This window comes from Thunnus thynnus, chromosome 5, assembly GCF_963924715.1.
Source record: "Thunnus thynnus chromosome 5, fThuThy2.1, whole genome shotgun sequence".
NCBI classification, from domain to species: Eukaryota; Metazoa; Chordata; class Actinopteri; order Scombriformes; family Scombridae; genus Thunnus; species Thunnus thynnus.
The window spans coordinates 30,721,451-30,745,434 of record NC_089521.1 but is presented as its reverse complement, the minus strand read 5'-3'; the positions used below and the strand labels follow the sequence as shown (position 1 = coordinate 30,745,434).

The window sequence follows — 23,984 nt, the reverse complement described above, 5'->3', positions numbered from 1 at the left end:
CACGATTGTTGAGTCCAGGTGACGTTAAAGTCACAAACTTTCCGACTGACAGACAGCAGATCGTGTGCGGCAGGTGTTTGATGGACAGGACTCGGCTACATCCTTCATGCTTCAGATTGAGATTTAAATAAGAACTTTAGATACGGACTTCAGTGGGACTCACAGCTGCTGCTGCTGCTGAGACTTTTCTGGCAACAACACAATGAACAGCTTTCACACACGCTTCACTGTCTTCAGCTTCAGTTCTTTTAAAAATGTTCGAGGTGACTCTCAGAAGTCGTCGTCTACGAGATTGGTGACTTTGTCCCATTAACGACTGCAGTTTGGTGCAGATGACAAGAGCAGATTTGAAGTGGCCAATTTCTGTCGGCACAGTGTGTCACGTTTGCCAGGAGGTTGAACAAATTACAAAAAAAAAGGAAATTGGTGCAGAACATCCTGAAACCAACCTGTCAAACTGCTGAGAGGGCTGTGGCAGTTCTTCAACTCAAAGTCAAGCTGAAAGCATTTTTTTTTGTTGTTGTTGTTGTTTTTGTTGTTTTTGCTTCAAACTGGAAATAACTTCAAGTGCTGCAAAACTCCAAAAGACAGACAGAATCAGAAGAAAGGAATTGTACAGAGGAGCTGCCAGTCAACACAATCACACACTCTGAGTAGCATGAAACTGTCACGCTGCTTTATGTCTTCCAATAAAAGATCATCATGTAGTTAAAGCGCCGAATACTTACTGACAAGTTTATTTACATTGTAAAATATCTCCTTCAGTGTATATGTTGGTATATCTGCTCTGGCCTCAACAACTCAGTATTGATTGGACCAAATCTTAATTGGAGGGTTTTTGCCAAGATCAGAGTGATTGACTTGTAGTTTGGGGTCAAGTAGTGAACAACAACTCTGACATATCATCAGCTTTTAAGTTGATATGTTGAACTTGTTAGCAAACAGTTGCTTATTTCCACATCCAGCAGTTACAGAGCAACATTATCATTCATGTGGAGTCGTGTGTCTGTCCACCTGGTGAATCTAAGTCCAATATTCACTCTGTTTTTGCTCTCTACCAACTCCTGAGGGAAATATCTGTCTCTTTAGCTGTTAAATGCTCCACTATGTTCACCAGCTAGTCTACAGCTAACTGTTTCTTTTTGCTGTTTGGTGCTGAACAGGTAAGTAAGTAAGTAAAACTTTATTTATATAGCACCTTTTTTAATACAGGTTACAAAGTGCTTTACAGTGACATTGGGACACAAAGAAAATAGGACACAAAAACCATGAAAGACACATTCAAGAACACATACAGACATCTCACACATACGAACACAGCAAGCATACAGTCATCACCCAGAGCACACACTTGAACTTATGAAATGTTATGAGAAAGCCATTCTAAAAAAGTAGGTTTTTAGGTGTTTTTTGAAACAGTCAACAGATTCAGCTGATCTGATGGAAGTCGGGAGATTGTTCCAAAGTCTGGGTGCCAGGGCAACAAAAGCACAGTCGCCTTTGGTTTTTAGTTTGGCACATGGTACGGCCAACAGGTTTTGGTTGGAAGACCTAAATAGACCTAAGGTAGTGTACAGTGGCTAAATATTTGCCAAGTTGCTGGAAGCATCAATTGAGCTCAAACTGATGGAAGATCACTTAGATGCAGTATTTCACTTTAAAGTGTCTCTATAAACAGCTGCCTGCTGCGGCTGAAAGCGACGCCGCGATAGCGCTGAGAGTATATTTAGATATAAAGCTCTGTAAAGCCGAGGGGAGCCGCAGAGTCGCTGATAATTCTCTGTAGGTTCATCACTACGAGCCACGACCGACACATTACACACTGACAGATCAGACAGTCATAGTATAGAAAATGATAAAAAAAAAACATATTATAGCTGCTTTAGAGCAAAAGGCAAAAGCACAAACTTAGAGATTCAAATCGTTCGATATTCTCTGGAGATAAAAAGCACAGCTGTGAATGAACACTGAGGACTGGGATCAGCTGATAGTATGACTGTATGTATGATTGACTAACTCAAAAAAATTAATTGATTGTTACTCTATACGGTTTCTCCTACGTCTCCTGTGATGACCTTCAGGTGAAGATAATCAGCAAACATGACAATTTGTTCTTTAAAGTTTGGTCTTTAATTTGGTTAATTTCAAATGTGATGTTTATTAAAGGTGAAGCAACATGAAATACTCTCTAAAAATTGCTTTTGAATTGGCATTTAAAAACACATTAAGGTTAGCTTGCAGATGTACTATTTTTATTCTTAGTGCGAGCAAAAGATAGCAGGGACAGTGTGTGTGTGTGTGTGTGTGTGTGAGTCATACTCTTCTCCCTGGATTTCCTTGAGGAAGAGGTGGGAGCTCTTCTCAGCCTTGTTACACTGCGTTCTTGTGAGGAAATGAGCTCCACAGTTCAGATAATGAGACGCAGCAGGAGGACGGAGCAGACCAGGCCGCCGGCTCTGATACAGCAACTTTTCAAAAACTCACCATCTGATTGTTGGAGGGCATTTTATTTATTAGATCATCGTGTCCCCGGTCTGTCTGTCTGTCTGCCCATTAGCACTGCAGTCTTTTTACCTTTTTAATCAGTTGCATCGGTCGGCTGAGCATGAAACAGACTCTGCAAACTTATGACTGATAATTGAAAGGATGATATCAGAAGATAGCATATATTTATATTATCAGATGCAGATGCTGACTATATATAATTACAGTCATGTGATTATGAGTCGTCACCAAATGTTTGGCTTTTTCCAAATATTAGCTCAAACTTTTGTCTGGTTACAAGGTGCTGCACAAGTAAAAGCAATCATTTAGAACAACCACCGAGTCAGCACAGTGAAATAAAAGAAAAAGCATCAATAAAAACACACAGAATACAAAGAATGAAGGAAATAAGATACACTAAAGCACATAAGAGCATCTCCCAATACAAGCTTTTTTATTTTTATAAAAGTAGATTCTCTCAAACAAACTCTGTCCTCAGGTACAACCAAGCAAGGCTGCCGTTGAAGACTTCAGGTCAGGAACAGGTACATGTGGGCTCAAAAGGGAACTAATGTAAGACGGAGCAAAACCTTGAAAGGCTTTATGCATTACTGGATAAGGCTGGCGATTTTATATATTTTTCTTATTGTCAACAAATCTCATGTTTGGAGTCAAACTAACAGTGAACTTATCTACTAACAAGTATTGTGTGTGCATCCAGAGTCTGATATATCTTATTCCTCTGTGCCGTAGACCTTCGTTTTTGTCCGAAAACTATTAAAAAACACATCAGTGAGCCACACTGCTGCACTGAGTGACATGTTCCTTCATTATGAAGAGTTTGATCACGTTAGTTTGTGTAGAAACGGCTCCAAAGACTAATAACAGCGATCATGTTTTCAGTCTCCGGAGAGTAGTTCTGTGTAAGACAGACGCTACTGAGCATGTGCAGGAATGTTCTGTTTACAGCTTCCTGTGTTACTTATCACAACTTCTTTACTGGGGTTCTTTGAGAAATTTACAGTGTAGTAACTTTCATAGAGTGAAGCAGAGAATAATAAGAATAAAAATTAAAATAAGATTAAAAGTGTTTTAAAACTGATGATTACACTGTGTATGAGTGTTACTGTTTTATCTAGATCATGATAAATTGTTCCTGCAACTCTGCAACATCAGCAGACTCATCAGCTGAGGTTAAAGGAAGTTCAGCGTTATATTTGTAAAGAGGAAGATGTAGATTATAGTTGGTTGGAGACAGGATGAGACGTGTCATCTGGGGGTCAGTTGGGCAGGAGAACTGAAAACAGACATGACGTTATCTATAAGTCTGTATTCGATAGATTAAGAAAAGAACTGTAACGCCCACTTAAGGTGTATAAAACCCTGTTGTAGGCGCTCCTCAAGGAATCTTTTAACAAAAAGAAGCTTTCTGTAAGATTCTGTAAGAAGCAGGAATACAAACTCCTTAAAATCAAGATTAAAAAGGTGACTCTTAAGTAACGATTAGTTGATTAAATGATTAGTTGCCAATTATTAAATTATTAGGCTATTTTGATAATCGATTCATTGTTTTGAGTCATTTATAAAGAAGAAAATTCTCTGATTCCAGCTTCTCAAATGTGAATATTTTCTGGTTTATTTAGTCTTCTATTGCAGTAAACTGAATACCTTTAGGTTGTGGACAAAACAACAGTCCACGACAACATTTGAAGACATCACTTCTAACATTTTTCACCATTTTCTAACAATTTATGGACCAAACAACCATCAATTAATCAAGGAAATAATCGACAGATTAATCAAGAATGAATAATTGATGTCTCTTAAAGGAATTTTAAGACAGAAAAGCTGCACCCAGCAAATGTTTGCAATGTTTGATAAACGACTTAAATGGTTTATTGATGATCAAACTTAGTGTTGAATCATTTTCTGTTCATTAAATAATCATTGTAGCACATTCAGTCAACCGTACGGCGGTGCACATCTTCAGTAAGAGCGACTCTGGAGAGAACTGGACCTCTGACCCTGGCAGCGTTTCAGCTCTTTCATTCATGCATGATGAAATCCAGTCACTTATAAATCTCTCAATCCACATATTTTCATGCAATTAAACTGAGCCATGAATGCAGTGGACGTCAGAAACGATCGTTGGGACACGTCGTCACTCTGTCAGGAGCAGAAATCTGCATGAAAACGGTCCGAGATTCAAACATAATGAACAGTGACGGAAAAGTTTGGCGATTGACGGCTTCAGTCTGAAAACAATAATGATCATCAACATCTTTCTTACACACACGCAGGTCAGAGCAGGTTTACACGTCTTAATCCAGCGTGTGCAGCTGTCAGCAGCTGTTGACCTCTGCCTCGTTAAACTCCCGTTCAGGAGAAACATGAATGTTTAATTGTCTCCGTCTCAGTGAAGCGTCCCCGTCTTCGCCTCGGTGAAGCACTCTAACCCTCTGACTGGGTAAAAGCACGTTCAGACAGCGATGACGGGGCAGTTTGTAGCATCTGGAAGCTCTACGGAGCGTCCACGGTGTCGCTGTGTTCTTTTGTCTTCATCAGTGTGTGTCTGCTGTATCTGGGTTAAACCCTCAGTAACAAGACCGCGACTGTGCAGCTCAGGTTAGGACACGCTGGAAGGCAAAACGTTAAATCCAGAATAGTGACTGGATTCACTGGGTTTTAAGGGGGATATATATAAGCTATAAAACATCTTGTTAGTTGGGGTTTTTTTCAGTAAAAAGATGTTCAGGGTCACTAAAGGTCAAATCAAATTTAAGTAGCTCTCCATCCTTATAAATATCTCTTGTTTCCTAGAACTTGTATCGTATCTTTGTACTTTTTTCCGTCATTATCAGTGATAATAACATTGTACATAGTTAAAAGGTCAGATCTGGGAAGACAGAGACATCACTGAAAAATAATCTGACAAAAACACGATGTAAACAAACTGTTTTTCCAAATTATCTGGACGTGTTGCTGAGAACAAGTGCTTACTGCACTGTTGCTAAACTTGAACAACACTGAGTAGTCGATCAACAGGAAAATTAATCGTATTTTGATAGTTGAATAATTGTTTTAGGCATTTAAGCAAAAATGCCAAAGTTATTCTGGTTGCAGCTTCTCAAATGTGAAGATTTAAAGCTTCCCAGTGTCATATGGTACATGATAGAACAACTGTTTGACGATGAAATTGTTTGATGATTTTTGGGTTAATCACGTTCAGCAGTCGCCGCCGACAGATGAAGGTCATCTGTATGAATGTGGAAGTTCTTGAGTCTCTAAACACAAGTCTGAGATTAATTAGGCTTTGTGACAAAATAACATGAACGTATCTTGGGGCGGCTGTGACTCAGGAGGTAGAGCGGGTCGTCCACTAATCTGAAGATCGGCGGTTCGATTCCCGGCTCCTCCAGTCCGCATGTCAAAGTGTCTTTGAACAAGATACTGAACCCCAAATTGCTCCTGAAGGCTGCATCAGTGTGTGAATGATTAGATCCTCATGATGAGTGGGTTGGTGCCTTGCATGGCAGCCTCTCCCATCAGCGTGTGAATGTGGCTTGTAGTGTAAAGCGCTTTGAGTGGCCAGTGGACTAGACATGCAGCCCATTGTCCTCTACAGTCTGTGGAGTAACTCATTAAACTCAGCAGGAATAACTTGCTAGCTTATGACTTCATTCATCACCTACTGTTAATCAGAATAAAACCATCATCTAAGCTTAACACATGATACTACAAAACTTTGCCGAGGAAACGTAGCATCAAGCTAACGAGAGATCAGCTCACCACCAGTCCGTGTAGGCAGATCGCTCGGTCTTTAGCGTTACCTGGACAGAATGCAACTGAAACTTTCAGGACTTCATGGAGATTTATGAAAGTAAAAATAATTTCTTGGAGCAGAGGATTGTGACTTCTATTTTCCGTTTTTCCAAAGTTTCAATTCTTGTTAGAGCAGCTGATAACAGAACAGCTCACAGCACAGTAAAGAGCCATCTGTAAAAGCTGGAGTAGCAGTTAAATTTCGCTAAAGTTTAATAGTATTAACCTGTATTTTAATGGCGTAGGAAGACTATATTTTCAATATATAACTGCTTTTACTGGATCTCCTGGAAATATTTCTTGGCAAAAGCATCCAAACAGTGAAACAGTGAGTGTTATACACAAGTTTAGAAGTGATGGAGACTGGACTTCATCTATATAGTGAACCAGGTTTCACAACTCATTGTTGCTGATTGCCGATGCTGATATATGCACATATTTTTTTCCAGCTGGCTGAGGAGACTATTATGCATGCAAGCATAGATTGTACTAAGTATGATCAAGAAAGACAATATATGAAGAAAGACTTTAGGAAGACTGGAGTTCAGGAGCTCAGCATTAAAACTTTAATGAACCTGCCAAGTTGGTGGAGCAGTAGAGTTTTCTTTGAGTTTATTAGACAGACAGGATTAATGTGTAGGATTTAATCTCTGGTCCACACTCCGGAGCAGAAGGTGGCGGTAATGTACCTAATGCGCTGGTTGCCAACCGCCGTTATAAACCAAAAAGAAGAAGGTTTTTTATTTTTTAAACAGAGTGGTACATCCTGTCAGCCGAAGTGTTTCCTATCTGTGCAGCCGAACACCGCAGCACCTCGATGGACTGTTTCACCCCGAAGGTCCCGGTGTTTCCTCCGCAGGCTCCACTCCACCCGCTGCTTCTTCCCACTTTAACCCGAATAACAAACCGGAGCTCAGTGCTCCAGTTGGATCCACATGGAGAGCTGGGGCTAACATTAGCTGACAGGCTAGTGGAGCGTTAGCTGCAGCATGACCGGAGGGAGCCAGCTAGCCTCTGCTAGCCTCCCCGCTAACGTTAGCCCCGGCTCTCCATGTGGAGCACTGAGCCCCGGTTTGTTATTCGGTCAAAGAAGAAGCAGCGGGTCTGACAGGCAGCTTGAGTGAAGTGGAGCCTGCGGAGGAAACACCGGGACCATCAGGGTGACCCTGCAGTCACACAATGAAGCATCCGTCCATTTTAAACAGTTGCAGAGAAGTGTAGAGATCACCATCGGCTATTTTCTGATATCAGCACACGATTTTACAGCTCAAAGTTCAACCAGATTGAACTCAAAGTGAACCGGACAGTGTTGTAACATGAAGCGAAGTAGTTTCAAATGAACATTGATGTTACCGCCCATGTTGGGCCCAGTCAGAGGGCTGCGATGATCATTCTTGATTTTTTCTTTTTTCTTTTGAAATCCTGCTCCGAGGCATACTGTACAAGATATTCCAGTAATGACAGATTGAGAGAGTGACTGAAGCCAAATCCATAGTTCCTTCCCCTAATTTCACCGTGAGAGATAACACGAAGGTCACACCTCGTCTCTGAGGTTCGCTGAAAGAAATTCTGGCTCATGTAGGGAAACCGCTAATTAAAGTAGAAATTATGTGAGGCAGGTTAATGGAGAGAAAGAAAAAAAAAGGTTCATCAAAAAATTACAGCAATTCATCACAAAATAACTGCTGGGATGAATTTTTAAAAAACACACAGATTGATGATATAACAGAGTTTTTTTCCTGTGGCTGTTCTGCTTCAGATTCTTTGTGGTTAAATAACGTCCTTGGTTCTTCTTTAAGGATTTCACAGTCGCTCCCACTTAAATGTAGCAGAGAATTGGTGTCACATAGTCTGTAACCTTTTATTTATTTCTGCAAAAAGGTTTCAGTTTATTTTTTTTTTTGTTTTTTTTTTCTGTGAGTCAGTAAATTCAACTGCTGTGGCTAAATCAATATTTATGTTTCCAAGGCCTCTTCGGTCAGCCAGCCTCCCGGACCGGCATACACGCATAAGGAATCACAGACAAATTTCCATTTAAAAAGTCACTGAGGCTATAATTCACAATGTTCCTCCTGCTAAATGATAAATCAGCTCTGGAACAAGCCCATAACAGTCCACGGGGATGATGAAGGGCGTCGGACCTTCTCCTCATAAACGTGACAACCTGATTGAAGCAGCTACAGCGTGAGATGAACGCCGGCATTAGTCTGAACGTGTCCTCGGATCAGATCTTTGTTGGAGCGAAAAGGAGGCGACGAGAGGGGAAGCGACGCCGCGCGGAGATGATTTAGAGGCCGATGATTAACGATAACGAAATGAAAGCAATAATTGTTGGAGATTTGATACGCCATCAACAAGGACTTTAACCGCAATTTTCCCCTGAATCTTCATCTTTTCTTTCTCTCTTCAGACGTAATGAAGTAATTATTCATCCCTGCTGGAAAGTTAAAACCTGTCTCTCGCTTCACTTCAGTTTAAATATTTTTCTAATTTCTCTTTGTTTTGCCAAAAATGTTAATATTAAAAACATGGATTTTATGTTATAATGTGAAAGCTGTAGGTTGGTGTCCAGGTGTAAAAGTGACTCCATGCACTATATGGTCAAAAGTATGTGGACACAGCTGGGCAGCTTTTGGGCAGTGAATGTTTTTCCTGGTTTGGACCACAGTTCCAGTGAAGGGAAATCTCTCCTCTTATCGGTCAGATGTGTCCAGGACGTAAACGGAGACAAACAAAGGTCCTGAAGAAGCTCTTATCGCCCCAAATATCAAGACAACAACGTATTTTGTTGTTAGTCCAGGTTGGACCACGATTCATTCTCCAGCTAGCTGCTAGCAACTGATCTCACAGAAGCCTTTTAGCTCAAACTTGCAGCCTTGTAGTCGGTCAGATGGAGGTCAGATCACATTCACACCACAAATGAACCACTCCAGAATTAGTTTGTGACTGGACCGAGACCACTTCCTGTGCGGTTGTTTGGTCCGAGTATGATTGCTGTGTTCAGATCTGCCCAAACGAATCGCACCAAGAAGGAAAACCAACCAGACTTAACAACACAGGTTTGAAAACGGTCTTAGACAATAATGTTCTTCCAACTTTATATTTTTATCTCTTCTCTCCATCTCTTCAGGACTCTGGGCTACAAGAACCGATATGTTCGAGTCCCTGATGGTCACTTCTGGATCGAGGGGGATCATCACGGACACAGTCTGGACAGCAACAGCTTCGGACCGGTACGAACTGTCATCTATCGACCGATCAATACATTCCTAAAGTTTTCAGGAATATAACCAGCCAGTTTGATCACATCATCTTTCCACAGACACAACTACACAGTTACAAAACTGTGAAGTTATAAAAATCAATAATTCACATCAGCATGTTCAACAGCGTTTCCATAGCAACTGACCTAATGAAGACCTGAAAAAGTGGTTTCATAAACATCTCATTATATTAAAGTATATTTAACTTCTGGATTCCAGATTGATAACATCGAACTATCAATCAACATAGAGCTTGATTATTATTATTAATAATCTCTTTATAGCACCTTTCATACAATAAATGCAGCTCAAAGTGCTTTTCCATTTAAAACAAAGGAAAACTGAAATAGAGGCATGTTAAAAATGCAAATTTACAACAAACACACAACATAGTTCACACTTTATTGTGTTCAAAGACACTCCAGACAGCTCAAGTGCAAAGCATTACAAATAAAATCATTAGAATAAATACAGTATATTACTATATTAAATGTATGTCTAAAAAGGTTTAAAACCATTTTAAAATGCAATTGAAACCATAAGTAAATAAATAATAAAATCTAATGTTAAAACACTAATTAAAAGCTAAGTGAAATAGATACATTTTTAACTGTTTCAGCAGCAAAAAGAAAAGAAAAAGAGTGAAGAACTACTGCTGAAGTGCCTGTGAGCAAGGCGTTAAATCCCAAAACTGCTCCATTCGACTCTGAAGGAAAACTGTGTTTTTATGGCTGAGATGAGTTGAAAAAGAACACAGAGCTTAGTGAAAATCCGCGGATAAATAAATCTAAAAGGTAGGTGTGTGTGTGTGTGTGTGTGTGTGTGTGTGTGTTTATGTGTGTTTGTGTGTGTTGTCAAAGGTAAGAGTTTTATCCGTTCATCTGATGTTGAGCCGGGTTTACTTACATCCCCTTCTGGCTGCAGCAAAGATTTACAGTATTGTGAAGGAAACTGAAGTGACAGATTACGCATTGTGTGTGTGTGTGTGTGCATGTGTGCGTGTGTGTGTGTGTGTGTGTGTGTGTGTTACCTTTCAGTACTTAGTGTGTTAACAGATCTTGACGTTTCTGTCGACTTGATTTGTCCGCTCTGACAGACACTGCATCTGCTATTGCTTCTGCTCCAAACATAAAGATTTCATTAACATTTCATTTCAGGCTCCTCGTTGTCTCTCCGGTGCAGAAAGAGTATTAACATCCTCATATTGACTCCTGCTCGCTCTCCGCGTGCTGTTTCTAGTGTGTCCCTCTCAGGTTTTTGAGTGGTGTATATAACATTTTCAGCAGAGAGAGGGCTGCTTGCTATGGGCGGCACATTACAGGCCAGACAGAAGGCCCCGGCTCTTCAGCTGAAACGAAATCTAGCTGAGGAGCTCAGAAGAAATCCCTTCAGAGCTCAAACCCAGAACACATGGACCAACAGATCTGCAGAGCTCGCCTGGTCTTACATTTTATTCCCAAGACGTTTCTCTATATGTGTGTGCCGCAGCAATCAGAAGTTCGACCAGCAGACAGAGAAACGAGGAGATAATTATCCAATGTGTTCTGATATAACACTCATATAAGACATTATGGAGGATAATGCATTTAGATTTGTACATCTTTTAAAGTAATTCAATCTGGAGCTACATCCCTGATATGTAGGAACTTTAATATGAAAGTTAATTAATTTTCTAATTATAAAGAGCGAAGATACTGCCATATAAGAGGTGTTTTAAAATAACACACAAGAACAATAAACACAATTGTCACAGTAAGGGAAGTAAAACACAGGGAGACATTTAATAAATTATCAGTTTAATGTATTCTACAACCAAATGTATTGTTAGAATAATGAAGCATAAACGGCTTTACTTCCTGTCAGTTTCAGCACATCCTAAAGGTTCCTAAAAGATACATAACATGAAAATTCAAAACATTCAGTGGTTCGGATTCGAGAAGCTACATAGGCGATTCATTTCTTAACACTATAATGACAATACAAACTACAACTCCAAAAGTGACCAAGCTGTGTTTGACTGACATTAGCTGGTAGTTGACAGCTGTAGCTACAAGTCATGGACAGACAGCATGACGCTAACAGGGATTTTGAAGAGCAACAACCAAACCGACATCAAACAGGTCTGAAGTGACATTTGCATGTCTGTTTATATGCTGTTTAATGTGCTGCAGCTGAGCAGATAATTAGCTATGTAGCTGCTAACCAACGTTAGCGATGCACTTTTCCCTGCTGAATGTTTTTTTGGTGGTTTGTAAGTTAGATAAGAAGGAGACTTTAGCAGGAAAGCTAATGTGGGTTGTTGTTCAGAGTCAGTGGCTCTTGTGTTGTGTAGCAGGATGCAATCAGGCTCAGTGTGACCATCTGCTCTGCCGATGATAGAACGCCATGTTTTCACTTTATGCAAAGATTTGATTTGCTGTATCGAAATAAGGACTCAAGCAGATGAACCGTATTTAATTAAAAGGGAGAGCCATCGTGAAATCAAAGAATTTCAAATAGAAATTTCTCCCTTTTGGTTTCTGAGTTTGTTTTTTTTTAGTTTATTACATACTTGCAGTGATCCCCCACTGTGCACATTTACACGAGGCACAGCCATGTAACTTCATTGATTATTTAAATCTCCAGACACACCAACAGGATCAGTCAGGATCTATTGTTAATTAATGTTCCTTGTTCTTCTACACATCCAAAAGGTCAGCTGTCACACACAGAACAGGTTCATACAGTGAAATTGTTTGGAATTAAGCAGCTGTCCTCCTGATGATAAATCCTGAGCCCCATCAGAGCTGTCTAAAAAAATTCATTTCAGAAGCTAAAAGTTTAATTGTGTCACCCCTGGAGAGAGTTTCCTCTGTCCTGTCAAGTTTATAACTACAGATTTTGCAGTTTTGCTGCTTAAATGTCCCACGATATTTGCTGCAGTGACATTACTACGCACACAGAAAAACATTTACAATTACTGAAAGTAGCCTCTCTAATCTTTAAAGTAAATCGTTAAAGAAAACACTCATACATCAATACAACACACAATAAAGAAATCACCTGGGACGCTCGCACTGCTCGACATAATTTAAAAAGCAATACAGCCCACAGGGACTGGTAGAGGTGGAGTGTAAAGTCCACAGTAAGCGGCTGCATCGTGTTCCAGCTGCCGGAGACAATTCTAACCAGCATGTGTCAACTGGGTCCACACGTCTCACGCCTTTCCCACTCCACTATCATTACACACAGGGTCTATTTTTGCTGGACTGGTGCACACACGACAGCAAAAAAAGAAATTACTGCAACACAAAAGGGTCTATAGGTTGCTGCAGCACTCCTACTTCCCGTAATTATGAAGTAGAGAAGATTTTTCCCTTTTTTACACGTACAGGTGATATAAATGTAGTCATCCCCCTTTCTGTCTTTTTTTCTCTGTCTCTCTCTGTCGTTCTCCCAGTAGACCATTTATTGGACAGTGCTTTAAGGTGGAGTTGAAAAGTGGCTGTCAGCTTCCATCCCTCCTAACAGACATCACCATCATGCATCTCACAAAATCACATTATCTCTTTATTCTTGCTGAATGGCTCAAGCTGTGGCAGCATCTTGCTGGGCCTCGGCATCATTCTGTTTCTCTTTATGGGAGGAAAATGTCACCACCACTGCCATATTCATATTAGGGGAAACATGACTAAAACTGCTAAATCAATAAGGTATACTCAGGATACATCGCATCCAGCAAGAAGGTCTCATTTCAATAATATATTCTTTTAAAATCCGGCCTGCAGTGCTCGCTGCCACCCACCACAAGAGTCTTTTCACTCAGAAGCACATTAGCTCCCACAAATAATGCACACTGGTCACACTGGGTCGATCAGGAATACTTCAAAAACATACACCCACAATACATTCAAATATGGTCTAAAGTCTATACGCAGTGTGTGTCTTACTTTTTTACTTTTCTACATGTTTTGTTGTTGTTGGTGGTGTTGAGGGAGTTGAAAACTGCTTTTCAAGAGACTGAAAACTTTGAGAAATGTTAAATGGTGTAAAACTCTGAATGCAATACAGAGACAAGTCAGGGTTTCATGTCAGTCGATCTCAGGCTGTGAGAGTATGGCCTATTAAAGCGTTTAAAGGTGTAATAAATAAGATTTTTACTGAGCCCAAAGCACAAAAATGACCATAATACATCTGCAGGAGGTTGATGGGGGTGTTGATCAATACCAATGAGTCAGCCAGCACTCAGCCAGCTGCTGAGATTTCTGCCTTTCAGAACTCTCTACCCAACTCTGGTGTGTAAGGAAACACAGGAAGGAAGGAACCAATGAACTAAAGGACAAAAGAAGAAAATAAAGAACAAAGGAACCAATGAGGGACCCAGTGAACCAAAAGGAAAATAAAGACCCAATGAAGCAACTAATAAATTGAAGAGAGAACAAGGGACCCAAAGAAGAGCTAAAGAACAAACCAAGGAACTAGACAAGTAACTATATGGGTCAAAGAAGGAGTCAATGAACCAAAGAAACAAGAAAATTAGGAGCAAACAAAGGAACCACTGAACAGAAAAAGATGAGAAAAAAAGAACCAAAGAACAAAGTTAGGAACAAAAGAAAGAACAAAAGAAGAACCAATGAATAAACCAAGGAACCAATGGTTTAAAGAACTAAGTAAATGAAGAACAACTAAAGTAACTAAAGAAGGATCCAGAGAGCCAAAGAAAAAGAAAAGGAGGGAGACAAGGAACTAAATAAGGAAACCAAGGAAACTAAGAAGAAACCAAGAGATTTAACACAGAACAAAGGAACCAATGGGGGAACCAGTGAACCAAAATGAAAATAGACCTAAAGAAGTAACTAAGACATTGAACAAGGGACTAGGAACCAAAGAGAGAACAAAGAGCTTGAAAAGGAAACAAGGAGCTAAGGAATTAAAGGGCGGTCCAAGGAACCTAAGTAGGAACCAGGGAAAGAGGGAACCAATGCACCTGAGAATAAACCAAGGAAATAAACCAAGGAACCACCGAAAGAACCATGAAAATTGAGATCGAAGGAACTAAGGAATTAAAGAGAGAACCAGGGAACCAAATGAAGAGGAAAAGAATAAACCAAAACAGAAACCAATAAACTCGACAAGTATCCAGTGAATTAAAGAGGGAGCCCCAGGATTCAAAGATTCAAGAAAATAAAGAAGGAACCATAGAGTCAACCAATGAACCAAAGAAAGAAAGAGCTGAAGAGAAAAAGAAGAAACCAAAGAAGGGACTTAGGAACTATAGAAAGGGCAAAGAAGAAGAAGCAAAGAATAAACCAAGGAAGGAACCAAGGAACAAGAGAAGTAACAACTAAATTAAAGTAGCAAACAAGGAACCAAAGAACCAAGAAAATTAAAAATGGACCAATGAACCAAAAAGAGCTGAAGAACCAAATAAGGAACCAATCAGGGAACTAAGAAATTGAAGAAGGATCCAAGGAACTAAACCAGCCAACCAAAGAAAGGTCCAAAGAATAAACTGAGTAAACAAGAACATACACAAGTAACTACTAAATCAAAGAGGGAGAAACCAAAGAACCAACAAAATGACAAATCATGGAGCCATTAAAGTGACTCTCGACCTGCAACAGTGGAGCCTTTTATCTCTGTTGCCCAGACTACAGCCGGCGGGACGCCCTAGGATTCAAATCAAACACCTCCTCGCCTTGTATCACATCACGAGCCAGAGCACACCAGCTGTCTAAAGGTTACTCTGAAGATGAAGATGAGCGCGGTGTCTTTTAAAAAAAATACATAAACGCCAGCATTTCAGAGATAACAGGCGTCATTAAAAGCGTTTGACATTTCCTGCAGTGTGTGTGCGTGTTCGACCTTATGCAAAGCAGCTCTAACTGATGCAGCAAGGACGATGTCGGACAACAGTGAGCGACCAGATCTTTTGCTGTCAGCTTGCCAGTTTTAATTAACTCTGCTGTAAGCCCCTGGACCAGAGTGTAAACAAGAACGCTTTAAATGTGCCCAAATAAGCATTTTTCTGCATGTAATGGCTCTTCATCATATTTAGTCTTTGTAACTCTAGAGAAATAATTAAAAGATGAGCTTGGCACTTTCTAAATACAATACACTACTAAATACAATATTTTTTTATCACTCTTTACTCATTTCAGAAGTTACTCAGAAACAGAAGGCATACGACTCTACACAGGATGCACAGTCCTCTAAATCTGTAAAAGTAAGACGATTCTCAAATAGGCATTTCTTCTTCTCGAACATTATAAAAAAATAAGCAAAATACAAACACTGATCATTGAATACATGTGCCAAAATCCTGGATCCACATCAAAGTCTAATCACGTGTTCCTGTTTTTTTTAATTTTTTTAAAATAAACTTAAAGTCCCCCTCCATTCATCTTGTTCCTACGGTTGGATGTTTGAGCTTCACTGTGCAGAATGATGTATGTGCAGAGTGTTTGACACTTGAAGGCTGTTTTCACATTAATAGCATGAAAGTGGAAATTTCTCTGTGCTCATTAAAAATTGGATTTTAAGGGCGGAGGCCTACGAGCAACTAGTTTGGATGTCAATCGTGGTCCAATATTCAACAAGTGTGATGTGGAAACTTAACGCCTCCAGTGCACAAACAGTGAGAACGGACTCTACAGTGAAGGAGAAGACACCTCGTGTCCAGCAGTTAAACTTCTGAAATTAACTAAATTTGCATATTGATAGAATCTGGAATTTTTAATGAGGGAGAAGGAGTAGATGCCATTTTCAGGATTTTAACGTGGTAATTATAGTTTTTTTTGTGGAAAAAACATATCAGACACATGTTATTGTTCCAAGCAGTGTATTTTGATACATGTCTAGAGGGGATCTTTATAAAAGAAATTACAATAATGCAAAAGTTCTTATGTGTATGACAGTTTTTTCAATAGAAAAACTTTTTTTAAACTTCTAAAATGTAAATAAAAAATAAAGAGAAATAAGGGCTTTACATAAAATTTGAATCCTTAAGAATTATTATTGATTATCAGCTTGTAATTGAACAATTAGAGGTGCTATTGTATGATATTGATAATAATAAATAAATAAATAAAGTTGATAAACCAATGATTCTGTGTTCAGTAACAGTGATAAAGATCATGTTTATTTATTGACGTCATTTATAAGGGTACAGAGCTGAAAATAATTCACTTCCATGTCATCCATTACATTCTCATATCAGGACACTTCATCGTACATTATCACTTTCTGAACACTCAATTCTGACCCTTAGTTATGTTTTTTTTTTTCCCAGGTGTCCGTGGGGCTGCTTCATGGTCGGGCCTCTCACATCATCTGGCCACCTAATCGATGGCAGCGAATCAGACCGGCCCTCCCCCCAAACCGAGGGCCGCTGGACACCGATGAAGAGGAGTGAAGACACACACTAACACACATGAAGTTTTTATATCTGTGATTATGTCAATTTGACTGAAATGACGTGTCTGTTAGCTGCAGCGTTGCAGCTGTATGAATACATTCAAATACACTGTATCACATTTTTATATAAATATTCAGAAGGAGACTTTTTGATTTCTTGAGTCTGTTTGCTTCAGGGTTGTCATGTTACCTTTAGCACTGTGTACTGATTTTGTGTTTTGTTGCTTTGTGACATGAACAGTTCTCTCTTAAAGACAGGCCAGACAACAGGGACCCTACCGGTACTTGAGACATTTTCAGGTTTTTTGAGTCACAACCAAACAGAGTCGAAGTTTTGACGTCGCGTCTTTTCTAGCCTCTCCAACTCAAGTATCTCTGCCATTGAGGATATCTTCAGTCATTTGTGAAAAAGTGATTGTGTTCCTGGGGTTTACTGTCCATATTCTAAGATAAATGAAGCAGTTTAAACCCTTTTTGGTTTTAAAGGTGCCCTGTGGTAGTTATGAGGTGGTAAAATTGATGTATCAATAAAAGGAAAATGCAACAAACAGACTGGGAACAGACTTGGTGAATAGATGATGGTGTATATGAAGCATGTGACATCCATTGAAGAGATGAAAAATAGCGACAGACAAAAAAAACGCTGTGTGGAGCGATTAGGAGACTCGAATGAATACATGAAAACATAAATGCCGTATTTCCATCATGTTTTATATATCGTTTTTCACAGTGTGAGGTGACGCTTTTTTAATTATGTCATCGTTGTCTCAGCTTCTTCTGCAATGGTTTAATGGCACCAGCTGGAGAATGAGCGCCACCAACTGTTTTATCTCGACAACCCGACTCCTAATATTCAACCACCCAACTCAGCAGTGGATGAAAAAACACCATGAAACGCAAAATGAAATTACAAGTCCAACAGTAAATGGCATGGGGCATTCACACACTGCTAAAAAGGTTTTTTCACTTGGCACAAAGTGCTGATGGGTCTTTCAAAGACTGCAGGATACACTCTTAGCAAATACAACAGATGAATAGATGAAAAGGTAAGGTAAGTGCAAAGATATCACCTTTTGGATGAAAACGGCATCTAAAAAGTTTTAGAAACTCGCCGACAGATTGACGAGGAACAGACTCACTTTGAGGAGGCAGACTCTGGAGAAGACATTTACCTGCAGGAGCTGGATTCTTTTCTTGACTTATAAATCACTATTTTATGGTTGTGAACTAGGAGTAAACTTGGTGAATTTTATGTGTGATGTATTGGAAAAAGCTAAAATGCTAATGCTGAGTCACTAATACTACAATACTCTTGCTGTGAACCCCCATGTGGAGGATATTTATAAAGACTGGATGTTTTTATAGATGGGTCTAAATTATAGGCTTGATAATCAGTAAGGTATGTTATTTTTATTGGTAGCAGTCCAGAGAACGCCTCAATGCCTGCATGAACCTCCACCAGGCTCGCTTTTGCCTACAGCTACAGAGAGACTGTTTCAATGACTGGCATGATGAACAGGGGCTGTAGGTGACTGGACTGGGGGAAAGCCACATTTATTACCCCAGTGCATGCCAGGATAAAAGAGACTGCAAAACGCTGGACTATGGAGGAAAGCCAGGGATTTTTTTTCTATATAGTATGTAAATAGATTGTTGTAAATAGTTTTTGTGCAGGTTTTTCATTGTTCATTTGTTAAAGAATCTTTGAATGTGGTAATTTCCTACTCCAAAGATCCATAATATCAGTGGTGCCAGTTAGCACAAATGGGACATAAACGCACAAAAAACAATGCAGACAAAGCTCATTTTTAGTGCCATCGTCAACAGCTTGGACATTGTTCAGACATGTGGCTATGGCTCCAAAGTGTTTTACACTCAAAAAGTACTACTGCAGGCCTTATATTCACTTTTGTATGGCAAAAAAAAAAATAGGTGAGGCAAAAAAAACCCTTACTTTTCTACCATGTTTGTGCCTCTGTAACTTTTGTTCAGGATCACTTTCACTCATTCTTCTTTCATTTCTTTTAAGCACTAACCTTTAAAATGAGACAACGGTTATGACTCAGAAGAACTTTTCAGAGTTAAAAGAACTTTTTGAGTACATTATTTTTGGGCTTATTCACAAAAATGTAGGTGTCTGGTAAGGGGTTAATTCAAATTTTCTTTTGCAAACTTTCTGGAAATTCTGTTAACATTTTTGCTAAATTTGGATGAAAAGCTGGCTAATTGAGTGTTACTCACCAAAACTCATTGTGTGTATCTTTGAGGTCTAACAAACATGTTGAATACATTTTTCTTGCTTCGAAGACAAAGCTGACTTTTAAAGTATTTTAAAGGGGACATCTGCACATTTCCAGCTCTATATTTATATTCTATAGCTCTACTGGAATATCTTTGCATGATTTACAGTTAAAAACTCCTTATTTATCTTCTACTGGTCCTTTATGCAGCCCCTCAGTTCAGCCTCTGTCTCAAACAGGCCGTTTTAGCTCCTGTCTCTTTAAGGCCCCGCCTCCTGATGAGCCCACTCTGTTCTGATTGGTCAGCTTCTAGAAACTTTGTCACAGCCGACTTCCGGCTGCTCAGGAGGTTACGTCAACAAACTATGAAACAAACAATAGTATCAGGATTTCACTACTTTTTCTTGTTCCTAACTCAAAATGTCAACTTCTCAAATACATCTATACATGTTGGAGCCGACATCTGATCTGATATATGTGAGTGGACAATGTGGAGAACACACGGAAAAACCTTAGCAACAAAGGCTATGGAGTAAATGGCCGTTTATGGACGTGTGACGAGTCGACGTCAGTTTGACGGCAAGTAAACTATTTCAAGCGTTCAGAGCAGGTTGAAGCCCTGACTTTTGTCTTGCAGGCAACATTTCTACAACTTTGACCATGTTTAAGATCCAACATGATAACAGGATATAAACAACAGAACATCTCAAAAAGCACAATATGGCCCCTTTTAAATGCAGTTTACATCCATGTTTACTAACTTGCAGTCTTGCTCTTCCCTGTCTTTGTTGGCACATTGTTCTGTTTCTTGGTGCATTACAGCCACCTGTAGATCAGTGGAAGAGCGTATCACCATTGGCAGGACTGTGTATCACGTCACTCACTTGTGTGCTCGTTAGTTCTCGTAATAAGACAAACAAAGCAGGGACTTGCTCACAAATCAATTGCTCCACAGGGAACTTTTTAAATTCTGATTAATTTGATTGCACTCAAAAAAAACTCACAGCTTGTATTCACCCACGCTACTCTTCGAATGTCTGAGTGTCACCTACACATCATGCTGTTGAGTAAGGTTATGTTGTGGGACTGCATTTTTACATATTTTAATTATGTCAAATGTCAGATGTTATTCTGATTTTCTTATTTCTGGAACCGAACCCAGAGGTTGTTGTTTGACTTCGGCTCTCTATGTCCAACTCCAATGTCCAACTAAATATTGGAGTGCTGAGTCTAATACCTGTTTAACATTCCTGCTTTTCCTTTCAAGGTACAGACACTCACCTCTATCTCCACCAACCTGGAGACTCTTGACATCTCATTTTCAGCAACTTGATAAGCCAGCACCTTTGGGAGAGAATTATTTCATGTCAACAGAACCTGATTACACTCTTCTATTGAAAACATTCTTACTACATGCAGACGGAAAAATTGAGCGGTATTACCCATTTAAAATGTTTTCATATCAAAGCTTCCTTCATTTATTTTCTCAGTTCCTGACCTCTCTAGTGCATTCGATGATAACAGTGTAAATTCAATGGTTTTCTAGTTTGATGGGAGAAAGCCATGTCTGTGTTATTATGTAAAAATATATTTTCATTGTGCTTTTGTTTGTGTCACTGGCTCTGTCACTTCTAAGCAAATGGCTGCTGATGGTTCATGCAGATCCCATGAATATTCCCTCCTTTATCAAATGCTCTGAGGGAAGAAATTAGCATTTAGCCTCCCACATCAACCAGGTTATCTGAAATCTTAATTAGAGAGGAACCACAAGACAAAACACACGCAGCCAGCTGACTTCTGCCCGGCTCTCCAACAGTTGAAAAGCCTCGTCTTTTCAGATGCTCGTCGCTCATTTGCATAAATCAAATTGAGGGAGCACTTGTGGTAAATTCAGCAAAATGAAGCTCTCAGATGTAGCTGTTGATTCTGCTATGCTAACAGCTGTGTCATGGCGTAATGGGACCCTGGAAGGCACAAGTGGGGCTAAATGCAGGTGTACTCAACCCTCCCACTGAGGCAACGCACAACAGCAGGCTCACATCTGCATAATTAATTCATTCAAGTGTGATGTGCATTTGTGTGCCGATTGAATATGACATTTAGGATTTATGAAAGAAGACTGCAAATAAACTGCAGCCTGCAGAGTAAAACGACTCTATGCATTTGGAATTAAAGGGTTTATTGTTATACTAGTCAGCTCTGACTGAGTAATACCCACTCTGGGTAATAAAGTTTGTGTTTGCACATCCCTTGGTACTTTACATCCTGCGTTTACCTTGTTCAAAGAGACCTGAAAAGACTCATCGGTCTGTCTCTCTGGGTGTGTGTGTTAGTCTCTAAGCTTCTGTTCTGTTTCCGTGCCAACAAACGCTGCAGGCTGCAGCTGCTAGGATACCGGCATCGCCGTGGTGAGATATGGCCTCGTTTAGACGCTCAGGATCACCACGCTACAACAGGAAGGAAGCCGCATGCCGAGCTGTCCTTCCTCCATCAGTTGAGATACACATTCTTGCTCCAAACATGTTTTTTCTTCATTGAATGGTCCGAGTTACATTATTCAAAAAAGTATCCCAGCATACAGGAAATTGAACTCAGTAGTGCAAAGAATATTTCTGCCTGAAACCAACTTCTCCACCCAACAGTGAGGAGAGGATGTCGTCTTTTTACCTGGGACATGCAGCTTTAGCCTCGGTGTTTTAGCATGATATCATGTTGTGTAGCCATCAAATGCATATTTAACACCGTTTACAGGGTTTGTAAAAAGGGTTTAATTAATACATTTTTTGTTTGTTTGTTTTTTTTACAAATAAGTTTGAAGCATTAAAATGTCTGTCAACTAGAGGTGTGCCCGAATCCAAATACGATATTCAAAAGAGCACAAATAGTGAGTTTTTTGCAAATATTTATTGCGTACAAATATTTGTTTTCAGGAAGAAAAAAGAACCATGTCAAATACCAGCGTGCAGGTCGGTTACATCACTATCTCAGTCTCTCTCCTCTGCTCTGCTGTTACGTCTATTAGCAGGTCTCAACGAGGGGAGTCACATCCACCTGCTACATGACGCACATTTCCTAATTTGGACATCAATCCCGGAGTTGGGGGTGTTCTCCAGAGATAAAGCTGAGCTACTGACACAAACAAAGAGCTCCCAAGTGACTCTCCATAGCCTGTTGTTCCCCTTCTCCTTTCCACAAAGTTAGGTTGTAAAAAATAGGCAATAAATGAAAAGTGCAAAACAATAATCGCCTTTGAAGTTCTTCCCTACACATTACACGCTGTGCTGTCTCTTTGTTATGGCTGTATAAATAGGTAGAGGTCTGTCTGCAATGAGGTGATGAGTAAAGTTTTAGTTCAGTAACCAGCGCAGTCGTCTATGATCTGGGAGACTTCAGTTGGAGACCTGGTGTGGGGATCTCCTTTGTAAGGTAGTTTATTCATGAACACTTATTGTAACACTTTAGTTTTCTAAAATTAAAAGCGTAATAAAAACAAAAACAGGATTTTTAAGCCTCTTTCCACTTTTATTCGAATACAAATAATTTTGCTGCCTCAACAAATACAGATACAAATACACATACAAATACTGGGCCCTCTGCACATCCCTTCTGTCAAGGCTAATGTTAATTCACTAACTAGCTGCAAAATCTGCGAGTGACAGTTGTCATTTCAGACGGGAAAAATTGATAGTCGCCAGCTAGAAAACAAGAAGCTAAGTTTGTCTGAAATGAAGGACCCATTGTTTCAAAAATCACAAAGAATTTTGATGGTTAATCTTCCACGTTAAACTGCATATGTGGAAAACTTGCTGGAATCAAATCCATTAAGCTGCTTTGGTTTCAGACTCTGTTAGTTATTAGTATCTGTTCTTTTCCAACTATGACTAAATAATACAAGAATAAATGTGATTTTATTATATCTAGAGTCTGAGGGTTCAACCTGGATTTGTAAATAAGGGATATCAATGTGGTATTTATTACTTGCCTCGCTGCATTCGCTCTGTGCTTTAAATCTTCTTTATGCATGAAATAATGTAAGAATTCTCTCAGAGAGATAATAGGAACATATTTTCATCCTCAAGGACAGTCAACCTCATTCTGTTTGTGTTACTGCTGATGCTGCCATTTTTCTGTTGCTTCATCTCCCTGATGTCCGTATTAAACCGACAGCCTTCGCCGCACGCATCGGTCCAAAGACACCTCGAAAGCTACATGAGATGATGACTGTTTCAGTATCATGAGGAATGAATAAAACCAATCATCTGGGGGTGAAATTTATCCCCATATCAATGTCATATGGTCATGCATATTACAACAGTTTGCCCCATTACTGCCCTACTACGTCAGGTTTTTCTGAATCCCTAATGAAATCTCGGAGCCGTCTATAAACCTTCCATGGCTCATTTGACTGTTTGATTGCTCTTCTCTCACGGCGATCTTGACTAGTTTGAAATGCAATTATGCTAATCGGTTCGCTGTGCGGGGTCAGTCGTGCACTTTGGGGCCTTTACTTCGCTTGTGAATAGTCGAGCCCTGGAGCCCTGTGGATGAAGGCGTTTCATCCAGCCCTGTAATAGATATTAAACAGTGCTTGGGCTGCTGTGTGTAGGAGAGCAGTGGAAATTAACCTCCGCTGGTCCGAGGTCGTCCGCTGAGGGGGGGAAACCGCAGAAGCTTGACGTTTGTCCGACTCTGAATCAACCTGGTAATGTCAAAGTCTGAACAACTGCTGGCTCGGAGCACAAACTCTAAAATAATCTGTGCAGAAGCAGCGGCTCGATTC

At 39.8% G+C, this 23,984-nt stretch overlaps 1 protein-coding gene across 3 annotated transcripts in view; it reads left to right on the top strand.

Annotated features, from left to right (window-relative positions):
- Nucleotides 1-17,109, top strand: part of immp2l (inner mitochondrial membrane peptidase subunit 2) — a 165,343-nt gene extending 148,234 nt beyond the window's left edge. For 2 of the 3 annotated variants that reach the window (XM_067590694.1, XM_067590695.1), the window contains exons 5-6: nucleotides 9,437-9,539; nucleotides 16,840-17,109. In XM_067590694.1, coding sequence (XP_067446795.1) covers nucleotides 9,437-9,539; nucleotides 16,840-16,962 — 226 coding nt within the window. In that variant the 3' untranslated portion in view covers nucleotides 16,963-17,109. Of the gene's footprint in view, nucleotides 1-9,436; nucleotides 9,540-10,191; nucleotides 10,364-16,839 lie in introns of all 3 variants that reach the window. The other variant, XR_010928486.1, reaches the window with a different exon arrangement.
- The last annotated feature ends 6,875 nt before the right edge of the window (nucleotides 17,110-23,984 follow it).